This window comes from Cicer arietinum, chromosome 6 (assembly GCF_000331145.2).
Source record: "Cicer arietinum cultivar CDC Frontier isolate Library 1 chromosome 6, Cicar.CDCFrontier_v2.0, whole genome shotgun sequence".
NCBI lineage: Eukaryota > Viridiplantae > Streptophyta > Magnoliopsida > Fabales > Fabaceae > Cicer > Cicer arietinum.
Window position 1 is genome coordinate 68,883,213 of NC_021165.2, and position 12,101 is coordinate 68,895,313.

General features: G+C 31.9%; 2 protein-coding genes across 2 annotated transcripts in view; one reads left to right on the forward strand and one right to left on the reverse strand.

Annotated features, from left to right (window-relative positions):
• Positions 1–732, reverse strand: part of LOC101508902 (diphthamide biosynthesis protein 3-like) — a 1,684-nt gene extending 952 nt beyond the window's left edge. Inside the window, exon 1 of the mRNA XM_004507316.4 lies at positions 324–732. Within this exon, the coding sequence (XP_004507373.1) occupies positions 331–591 (261 nt within the window). The 5' untranslated portion in view covers positions 592–732 and the 3' untranslated portion in view covers positions 324–330. The remainder of the gene's footprint in view (positions 1–323) is intronic.
• Positions 733–8,264: 7,532 nt separating this feature from the next.
• LOC101509219 (uncharacterized) overlaps positions 8,265–12,101 on the forward strand; it is a 19,552-nt gene continuing 15,715 nt past the window's right edge. The window contains 2 exon segments of the mRNA XM_073369962.1: positions 8,265–8,612; positions 8,699–12,101. Coding sequence (XP_073226063.1) covers positions 8,398–8,612; positions 8,699–12,101 — 3,618 coding nt within the window. The 5' untranslated portion in view covers positions 8,265–8,397.

Sequence of the window (12,101 nt, forward strand, 5' to 3'; positions counted from 1 at the left end):
TCAGCAGGACGAAGAGTCGTGAAAGGAAATCAAAATAGGAGAAAACAGTGAAATTTAGGATAAATAACTCCCAAGGCTTCTTTATCTTTATTTTATTTTTATAGCTAGGTTTCTTTATCTTTACCAGTAGCCAATAGAGCATAATATAGAATGAGTCGCCGAGTGTATCAACAAGAATCACAAATATCAAACCCAATTGAAAATCAAACAAAAAAATCACAAATATCAAACCTAATTGAAAATCAAAGTATACAAAAATTGAAATCGATAAATACTACTTAAGTAAAAATGATTGAACACGTTCTTAAGAAATTGTGAAAGACCTGAAATTCAAGCAACAGTAACGGTTTGTTGTTTGGAGGGTTGAAGAGGCTTATTTGTTCGATTTTGATTGGAATCGCCGAGGAAATCTTCCATGTTATAGATGACGGTGATGTAGAGGGAGCAACTAGGGCAACGAGCGATTTCCTCACCCAGCTTGAGATCTTCCTTCGTGATCTGGAAAAGGTCGCCGCATGGACATGGATATGTGTATGACTGCAACTCCTCGTTCCATTCCATGTCTTCAATCTCTACGTCGTCGTAAGACATCGTTTCGCTGTGCTATTTTTTTCTCTCTGGAATTTAGGGTTTCTACGAGAACAATAAGCAAAGATGATTCGGGTTAAGAAGAATCAGCGCCTGAGTAAAAAAAAAGAAGAAAACAAGCGAATTTTAGACTGATAATGTATTTTTTCTCTATAATCTATTTTTCATCTAATTGTGTATATTCCTCTCCAAATGAATAGAATTCCACTATTTTATTATTATTATTATTATTATTATTATTATTATTATTATTATTATTATTATTATTATTATTATTATTATTATTATTGTTGTTGTTGTTGTTGTTTTTGTTGTTAGTTTTTATATTTTGTCTATTTCTCCAAAATTATAAATTTGAGTAAAGGTAGGAGTCTCTAAGAAATTTTGAGAGATTCAATTTTATCTTTAGAAAAAATAAAAGTTTTTTAATCTTTAAAATAAATTTCAACAAAATCATTAATTTGTTCTAATTTATTTTTTAAAAGGACTAAAAAGTATTTTTATTTTTCTCAAATATTAAATTGGATCTCTCAAAATTTCTCAAGTACCAAAATAAGTCTTTACTTTAAAAATTTATATCTTGTATGTTGTTGTTTATTTTATAAAAAAAATTATTTAAAAGATAATCATTTTTTAAAATTATTTATCTATTTGCAACAATTTTTAAACAAATATGATAATCTAAAAATAATTTATTTTATATTTTTTAAATATTATTTTTTAATTTTTAGAAAAATTATCTTTACTATAATTTATTTAGTATAGAATAATTAAGAAGGTTACTTTAAAAATTTTCCATAGATAAACTTTACCATAAGAAATTATAACACCACATAAAAAATTCATTAAAATACGCATATAACACATTGAATTTCCATACTCAAGCCCTCACATTTTAATATTTTTAAAACTAATTTTGATAAAATTTTATATAAATTAAATAAAATATTTTGTTTTTATTACAAATTATTTAATACTTATCTCAGTACAACTAAATTGGTTAATTAAAACAGTAGAGATGAGAGAAATATTAATTATAAATTGAATAATCATGAGATAAAAGTGATGTAGCTAAATATCACTATAAGGGGGGTTGAATAGGGATTTTGCAGTTAAAAATAGTTTTCAAGTGTTTCAAAAATTATCCTCTCGCTGAAGATGGCAAGCCCGAGGATGGGTTTTCAAAACTTTTAAATTCAAAACGAGTTAAAGAGTTAAGAAGCAATATAAGATTGACACACACTGTTTTTATACTGGTTCACCCAAAGATGGCTACGTCCAGTCCTCACTCCCTTGTGAGATTTCACTATTGTTCAAACAGATCAACCTCTGACCGAGGATGATTACAACTTGTGTATTCTCAAGCTTCACAAAGCTTACAATCAGATTTCAAATATTTCCAAGTGTACCTCACATGGAAATTACAGTGTGATAAGAGAGTGATTGATTCTAAATACTTTCTCAAAAGATTAACAAAGATCTAATGTAGGATTTGTATAAAGTATGAAGATATAATGTGTTGCTTCTTGAAAGCTTTAAGATCTATGATCTTTTTTAATACAATGTGTTGTGTTGTTGATGAAGATCAACTTGCTGCAATTTATAGAGGTCTTGTGATGTTCATTTCATAAGCCAAGCCTTTTATGACCGTTGAAAAATTCATTTGAGAAATGTCAAGGCTTTTCTTCATATTTACGAAAATGTCATTCAACTCATTTGAAAATATGCATTCCATGTTTAAGTACGAGGTACTGTTTTCTTGGCACTTGGGGACATGTGTTGTCCTTTTCTCTTTCCTTTCTTTAATGTTTGAATATTGTGTGGAGTCCTTTTCATTCTCTTTCTTCAATGCCTTCATAAAGCTTCACATGTGAGCTTTTTCTTTTTTCTCCATTTAATGCCTTGTAAGAACATGTGATGTCCTTTTCATTCCTTTCTTCAAGGCTTTGTGAAGGCTTCACGTGAAGACTTTCTTTCTTCTTTCCTTGCCTTAAGACATGTGATCAAGTTATTTAAGACTTGTTTGTTGTTGCCTTTTTGAAGATTGACTTTATAATCTTATTTAATCACATAATGGTACATATAGCCTTTTTGCCTATGACATGATGAGTTGCTTTCATAAAGTCTTGGAAAGCTTTTCAAGATATTGACTATAGGCACATGCTAGTATCATCATTCCTCGTACCTTTCTCTTGTATTTTTGCTACTTTTCTTCAAAGGCCTTTCTTTAAACATTTTTAATAGTATTTTGCCTTTATTGAATGAATCAAACAATTCATTCTTTAATACTATTCTGCCCTTGTTGAATGAATTCAAATAATTCATTCTTTAATATTATTATGCCTTTGTTTGATGAATTCAAATCTGCGAGGATGCAGAACTGCAGTTCACCAGCTCGTGAGGCCATCCTCGGCACTTTCATACTTAGCATTTAACTCAGAATTTTCTTCTTTTTCCTTAATGAATGATAATCTGTTTACTTATATAAATACACTCAAAAGCACAGATTAGTCATTAACATAATCATAATCTTTTAATTAATTTTGTTATCATTAAAACCAATTGAGAGATTTTGTCTCAACAAAAAGGTTAGTACATCATTAATATGAGAAATATTAGTTATAAATGGAGAGATCATGAGATAAATAGTGAACATATTGTTAACATGAGTTACTAGAGTGCTACAATATATACAGATTCTTTTCTTATTCAACTAAAATATGGAAAAATTTACATGAGTGCCTGATGTTGCCGTATAACCGTTGAAATATCTTATTTCATTATTTGAAAAATATAGAGAAAATAGATTTGAAAATGTCATTAATTTTGTTAAACAAAGTTTATATAATTATTAAATAAAATATTAATAATTTATTTATTAAATTTTGAAAATGCCTTATCTAATAATTTCGCTTTAGGCATCATAACGTGTTGGGCCGGACCTAATTGAAAGATAAATAGTTCATTAAAAGTGATATAGATCAACATTCTATTAAGATACAATTATAAGCAAATAAGTTTTTTAAGTATTGATAATGTTTATAAGCAAAAGGGTGAAATAAGATTTTAGTCATTGAAAAAATTTAAAATTTTATTTTTAGTCTTCATAAAAAATAAATCACGGCTTTTTATTTTTAATCTCTATTTTAAAAAAATTATAAAATAAATCATCATAAATTACAAAAAATTTAGTTTAAATCTGAAACATGATATACAATCAATTAATATCAAAAAATTTCAATTGAAATATATCTTATAAATAAATTAAAATCATATTTAATTTTAAACAAAATTTACAAATACATTGATATTCAGGTAAAAACATTTGTCGTCTATTTTCTTACTATATGGTCCACACTTGATATAGACCTTATAATAAAAGTCATAGTATTGTAATAGTATGTTTTATTGATAACTACCTCGTATAAATTTTGGTGTCAATTTGACAAATCTATTAATTATTGATCGTATTTTACATGTTGAGATAAAACTTTGAAAACTAAAAAATTCTAAATTTTGTGGGTTTAGTGGGATCTATAGACCTACTTTTTAATTTTTTTTATATATATTTTGATTTTTTTCTCAATAAAACATTATTTATTATTTGTCGTCTATTTTGATTTTTTTTCTCAATAAAATATTATTTATATTTTTTTGAAAAAAATAAATTTCTAAAAATTTTCAATAAGAAAATATCAATTAACAAAATATTGAGCATATGAACCCCCCACTTAAACCCATAAAAAATAATAAAATAATTGGTTGAGGCTTTAAAAAATTTATTTCAATAGAAAGTCTAATAGTAAGGGCTTATTAGATGATTTTTTAAGGGGGTTGATTTTTTAAGGGGGTTTTAGACTTTAGGACTTATCTCTTGTATCAATCTCATTCCTCCCGTTCAACAATCATCTCCTATATTAACCCTAATCTCATCTCTTGTATTTTCCTTCCCCTTTTCTTTCACATACATCGATCCACTTGACATGACTATGATGCAATTCTTGACCATGACAAACACTATGGGCATAAAAATAGGTGTGGACGTTGCATTTGTTGAACTTGAGAAATTCACCAAAAGATATTGGTTGTTCTACAAGATAGGAATGACAATTGAGTTGATTTTTGAGACATTGGGTGTGTTTGTTTGAACTTAAATAAAAAAGTTTTTGTTTTAAATAATTTAAAGATTATTTTTTTAGCAACTTTTAAAAAATGATTTTTTTTTAACTTCCGTTTGTTTACTATTATAAAAATGATTTTTAATTTATTTGTATACAAGTTTGTAAAAATGTGTTTTTTTAAACTACGATGACCATTTCGTAGACACAGTTTAAACTTTGATCAATGTAATTGAGTACTCCTAAAACACCAATAAATGAACACATACAACAACAAACAAAAATACGATATAGAAAAATAGAAAAAAATAACAAAATTTACTAGATGAAAATCTAGATGAGGGTCACATGGAATGAGAAAACTAAGAGCATCTCTAACGGTAATCAAATGAGTTCGTCCGTCAACGTGTAGGTACCTAAAATTCCGTTTTGGTGAGTTCACTTGTTGGAGTTGTGTCAATCTATCATCACGATGCTATCAAGAATGAACGATACTTTGACCATTTAATAATAATAAATTTATAACTGTTACATTTTTTTATTAATTTATTAATAATAATAAATTTATGACGGTTAATTGACCTATTTAATGAACTCATGTTGAGTTCACTGGAGTAAAAAATAAATGAGTTCCTTTAAGATGATGACACAATGGACCATACTTAATGAACCATGTTGAATTCATTGTTGGAGATGCTCTAACAAAGAGAAAAAAATGGCCACTGCGTGAAGAAAAAAACACAACTAATAAATTGACGTAAACCGATAGATAAAAACTTATTAAAAATTAACAAAGGGCAATTTGGGATTTTCAATATAAGATGAGAGTAATGTCATCATTTTCTATCGTTAATGAGTTAAGTTTCGTGTTTTTTAATTGTGTTTCCATTTTTTCTATCATCTATCGCAAGAGGCAAATGCGACAAACTATTATTTTTAGCTTTTTATTTTTAGCCAAATTTGTTTTTTAACAAAATCATTTTTTTAAAATTTAAAACAAAACTTCAAAATGATTTTTGCCTTCAAAAAATCTAAAACAAACGTATCTAATATATTTCAATTGTAATTAATTTTAATGATAACAAACTTTTTAGATTATATATAAGTGATTCTAATTAACTGTTATTACTAACAAGTTTTGCGTATGTAGATTTCATTATAGAACGAAACAAAGTCAACATAAACTGATATTACGAAAATATCAATTTCAAATTTAAAGCAAATATTAAAATGGCATCAAGACAGAAAACACTTTGTGAATGAATGTTTGAAGGAATAAAATCAACATGTTAGTTATGTTGATAATACTTAGATTTTCAATATCACAGTTATATTGTTTTTTTTTTTTATGCCAAGACACGTTTCTGGTGTCACTCAATTAAAAGCCAATTGAGTAATACTATGATTTTCCCTTTGTTTTCTTCTATCATTACTTTATTTTATATCTTAACAACTATTTCATAGAAGAGAAATATACCATTTCTGGTTATGCAAAAATGGGATAATATTCAATAATGAAAAAGAAAAACATGTAAATGATGCAAAACCTATATTATTTATGCACCATAAAATTAACCTTAATTTATACCCAAAAAATAAAAATAAACCTTAGATTAAGGGAATCATATATGGTATTTTTTTTCTAACATCAAATATTTTAAAAAGAATATGAAACACTTATTCTAAAATTATTAATATCTCTTATCAACATTTAACATTTGTAAAAGAGTCGTTGATAAATATCTCCAATCTCATGAAGTAGCAATGTCGATTTACAAGAAATGGAGGTTTGAATTGTAAATGCACCCTTTTAAAATTTATTGTTGAAAACTTAAGAAAATAACTCAAGATTGATATTGGCTGTGAAAAAAGAAATCGGATAATGTTCTTGGTTAGTTAAAATTAGTAATTCAATTTATGTATTTAACTTGATAATCAATCAGATTGAAAGTAAATAGATAAGGGAAGATATATCACACAAGGATATATCCTGGTTCACTCAATCCGAGTTACGTTCAGTCCTCACAACTGTGAGATTTTCCACTAAGTGTTTAAAACCAAAAATCTTCTTGGTTTTATAGTATCTAACTCATATCAATCTTGATCTGTTACAAAGTTAAAACATTTCCATCCATAAAGGAGTTCAATCAAGTCACCTATCAACCTTGACATGATTGCTTACAATCTACCAAGACTATATTAAACTTTTATAGTTCGAGTTTTACAATAATGATGAGATTGTTTTGTTAGAATTTGAGAAGACTCAACACTTGTTTGAGTTATGATTATTTAATAGAGAAATACGTGAGAATGATTATAGGAATCAAATGGAAAAAATCAAAATTGATTCGATGTATGTGAGTGAGAGAAATTCAAGTATGATTGAAATGAGTAATGAATTGTTTAGTACTTGAAGCTCTGATTTTTTCTTGAGCTTGACATTCCTTTTATAGGATTTAAGATGTTTAATGACATTAAAAAATAGTTGTTGGAAGTGCTCTGCTGTCATGTGTCAAATTTGACCAAAAACCAAATTATATGATTAAAAATATTCAAGTATTTGGACACTTTTGAGTTCTCTTTGACTGGTCTGGATTTCTTCATTCTTTACTGAGACGATCGTCTGTTTATGCACATAAACATCTTAGAGATGTGCTTAATCGATTCAGTTTAAGAATGCCTTTTGAATCGTGCAAAACAGACTGAAGAATGATGTAACAAAGCTGGAGAATGATGATCAGTAAGCTGGAGAATATTCGTATCATTGTAGAGAAAGATGTTTGCTGCTGAAGATCAAATGTAACAAGCTGAAAAATGTTTATCAATCTAGAGACTGATGTTACACTGTTGTCTAAAATGATCAGAATGCTGTAAAAAATGTTTAGATTTGTCTGGTCTTGCTAATTCGTGATTTCTCTATTTGTGATTCGAGTAGTTTATTTGAACCTAATCATCTTAGTTTGTTCCTTGCCAAGCGTTGATGATATATATGTAAAATCCAGAGGCTAAAACTTCGTTTAACTAGTGGATATTGATTGATTTTGGAGCTCTGGTGATCATTATTGAAACTGGAGAACATTATCCGTTTTCCAGATTTTGTTAAGAATGTTCGACATTTTTGTTTGTTCAGTTACTTGCAATTTTATGTTGATTTCTTTGCTTGATTTAAATCCTATCTTTAAATTAATACACTCAAAAACGCAAATTAAATTAACATAACATTTAGAATTATAATTAACATTCTTAATTAACTTTTTGTTTGTTTTTATCAAAACATTAAATTGAGATTTTGTCTCAACATCTCATACACTTGAATTGCAAAAACAAAATGATACATTATATCATTTTTTTTAATTTTAATTATTTGATTTAAAAAAAATAAAATTATATCAATTTAAAGTTGAATCGGAAACTTAATAAATAATTATTTCAGCTAAATAATTTAAATTCGATTAATTATTAAGTTGATTCCAATGATTTGATAATAGGTATTAAACTAGTAAACAGAGAAAAGAAAAAGAAAAAAAAAAAATGAATATAGGAAAAGATGAAAGCCAAAAGAGTAACGAGTTAACAGAAAGTAGAATATTTGTATTGGGGTTTACGGGCGGGGGTCTTCAACATATGCTCCTTCAAGAAGAGAAGCAATGAAAGAACAGTGAATGAAGTGACGACGAGAAGGAAATGAGAGATGCAAGGCCTTCAACAACAACAACAGCAACTAGCAGCCCTTCTCTCCGTCGCCGTCCCCAATCACAAAGACCCTTCTTCCGATGACGACCCCTCCCCTCGCCTCGCCGCAATTAACTCCCTCCACCGCGCCATCCTCCACCCTCACAATTCCCTCCTCATCACTCATTCCGCCACTTTCCTCTCCCATGGCTTCTCCCAACTCATCTCCGACAAGTAACTCTCCTCTCAACCTAATTTCCTCCTTATTTATTTATTATTTATTTGTTTCATTTTAAACTCTTCCATTTTTGCAAACACAGATCGTTCGAAGTCCGTCAAGCGGCTGTTACGGCACACGGTGCACTCTGCGCCGTAATATGTTCAACTGCCGTCTCTGCTAACGGTAGACAAAACCATGTCATACTTAACACTTTGGTTGATCGTTTCATCGGTTGGGCGTTACCTTTACTTAGCAACGTCACGGCCGTTGACGCCACCAAGGAACTCGCGCTTCAAGCTCTTCGCGAGTTTCTCAACGTCGGTGGAACCGAAAGGTACGCTTTACCTATTCTCAAAGCATGTCAGGTCCTTCTAGAAGACGATAGAACTTCCCTAGCTTTACTTCACACGCTCCTCGGTGTCATAACTTTGATTTCGTTGAAGTTTCCGAGGTGTTTTCAGCCTCATTTTCATGACATTGTTGATCTTCTTCTTGGTTGGGCTTTGATGCCTGACCTTGTTAAATCGGATAGGAGTGTTATTATGGATAGTTTTTTGCAGTTTCAGAAGCATTGGGTTGGTGGATTGCCGATGTCTTTGAGGTTGTTAACTAAGTTTTTGGGTGACATGGAGGCTTTGCTTCATGAAGGAACTCCTGGAACGCCACAGCAGTTTCGTCGGCTTTTAGCTTTGCTTTCTTGTTTTTCAACGATTCTGCAGTCTACTGCTTCGGGTTTGTTGGAAATGAACATGCTTGAACAGATAATTGAACCTCTCGTCGGGTTGATTCCTCGATTGCTCAGGTGCTTGCCTGTCATTGGGCAGAAATTCGGATGGTCTGAATGGATTGAAGATTCTTGGAAGTGTTTGACTCTTTTAGCTGAGATATTGCGGGAACAGTTTTCGGGTTTTTATCCTCTTGTAGTTGATATATTGTTTAAGAGCTTGGAATATCAGATGGGATTCGGAAAGATTACCTCTGTCCAAGTTCATGGTGTTTTGAAAACTAATCTCCAATTATTGTCTTTGCAAAAACATGGTCTTCTCCCGTCATCTGTGCGGAAGTTGTTGCAGTTTGATGCACCGATTTCTCAGCTGCGATTGCATCCAAATCATTTGGTGACAGGAAGTTCTGCTGCTACATATGTTTTCTTGCTTCAGCATGGGAATGCAGAAGTTGTCGATGAAGCGGTCACCTCATTGTTTGAAGAACTGGAGCTATTGAAGAGTGTGATAGGAAAAGATACCCAGCATTCAGATCAGTTCAATTTTGTTATAGATTCTAAAATGTTTTCTAAACTTGAACTGTTTGCGGTGATCAAGTTTGATTTGAAAGTTCTATTAGCATGTGTTTCCATTTGCGGGGATAGCAGTTTGATTGGTCAAATAGAAATAGCTACGCTGTATCTTGGGAGGTTAGAAAAGTTGGTGTCCTTTATCATGGAAAAGATGAATCCTTTTGAGTTGCCTATTCAGGCCTTCATGGAATTGCAGCTTGCTGCTGTCAAGACATTGGAGAGGCTAAATTCATTTGAGTTCTTAATTAATTGTTCCCGAAGAGAACACAATTCTGATGAAGATTCTACTGAGTTTCAAGCTAAAAAGGAGAATGATGACAATCAATTCAGTGACGGGTTTTCTGCTGTGATTACTGAGAATTTGGAAAACTACAGCGAGCTCCTTAGAAAATCCCTTCACGTTTCTTCTCCCCTGGCAATCAAAATAGCAGCTCTAGATTGGGGACAGAAGTTGTGTGAAAATGTTATGGCTGTTAGTAAGACCTCAAGCAGAAAAGGCTTATCTTATGAAGCATGTGGAAAGGCTGGTGTTATCATGAACTTGGTTTTCTCACTTTTAGGTGGTGCATTTGAGAGGGAACCAGAAGTAAGATCAAATGTTGCACTAACCTTGGAGATGTTTATACAAGCAAAGCTTTTGCATCCTGTGTGCTTATATCCCTTAGCCGAAGTGATACTGGAGAAACTTGGGGATCCGTCAATAGAGATACAGGATGCATATGTGAGACTACTTGCCCATATATTGCCAACTACTGTATATACATGTGGTCTCTATGATTATGGGAGATTCAGACCTGTTGATCTTGGGTTTGGCAGCACTATGAAGATGCACTGGACACAATTATTTTCCCTGAAGCAGCTACCACTGCAGCTGCAATCACAACACCTGGTGTCGATCTTAAGTTACATTTCACAAAGATGGAAGGCACCTCTTTCTTCTTGGATTCAGCGTCTCATTCATAGTTGCCAGAGATCAAAGGATGCTACTTTAAATCAGCCTGAAGAAACAGAAAACTTTGGTGCTAATTTTCCGTGGTTGGATATACAAGTGGATGAAAGCATACTTGAAAGAATATGTTCTATCAATGATATAGCTGGTGCCTGGTGGGCTGTACAGGAAGCAGCTCGGTACTGTATCGCTACACGTCTACGGACTAACCTTGGTGGGCCTACCCAAACATTTGCTGCTCTAGAGCGCATGCTTTTGGACATTGCACACCTTTTGCAACTTGATAACGAGCAAAATGATGGGAACTTAAGCATGATAGGATCTTCTGGTGCTCACTTGTTACCAATGAGATTGCTGTTGGATTTTGTTGAGGCTCTAAAGAAAAATGTATACAATGCATATGAGGGGTCTGTCATTTTACCATCTAGTACTCGTCAAAGTTCTGTATTCTTTCGGGCAAACAAAAAAGTTTGTGAGGATTGGTTTTCTCGTATATGTGAACCGATGATGAATGCTGGATTGGCTCTACATTGCAATGATGCTGTTATTCAATACTGCACACTGCGTTTGCAGGACCTCAATAATCTTTCTGTGTCTGCTTTGAAGGAAAAGCCAAGGGCTCAGGTAACTGATAACCTCAACAATATCAGAGGAAGAAATAAAGGAGACATCTTAAAAGTTATAAGACACATTTCACTAGCTCTTTGCAAGAGTTCTGAACCAGATTCTTTGATTGGTCTACAAAAATGGGTTTCAGCTACGTTCTCCTCCTTACTTGGGGAGGAAAACCAGTCCTTCAATGAGTGTGGAACTGTTGGACCCCTTTCATGGATAACTGGGCTTGTATATCAAGCAAGAGGCGAGTATGAAAATGCTGCAGCTCACTTTACTCACCTTCTACAAACTGAAGAGTCACTCAGTTCCCTTGGCTCTGATGGTATACAGTTTGTTATAGAACGTGTAATTGAGAGTTATGCTGCTGTATCTGATTGGAAATCTCTTGAAACCTGGCTATTAGAACTTCAATTGCTTCGTGCTAAGTACACTGGTAGAAGGTATTCTGGTGCTCTGACAATGGCAGGCAATGAAGTTAATGCAATCCATGCATTGGCACGTTTCGACGAGGGTGATTATCAGGCTGCATGGTCATGCCTTGATTTGACACCTAAAAGTAATAGTGAGCTTACCCTTGATCCAAAATTAGCCTTGCAGCGGAGCGAGCAGATGCTTCTTCAATCATTGCTCTTCCAGAAGGAG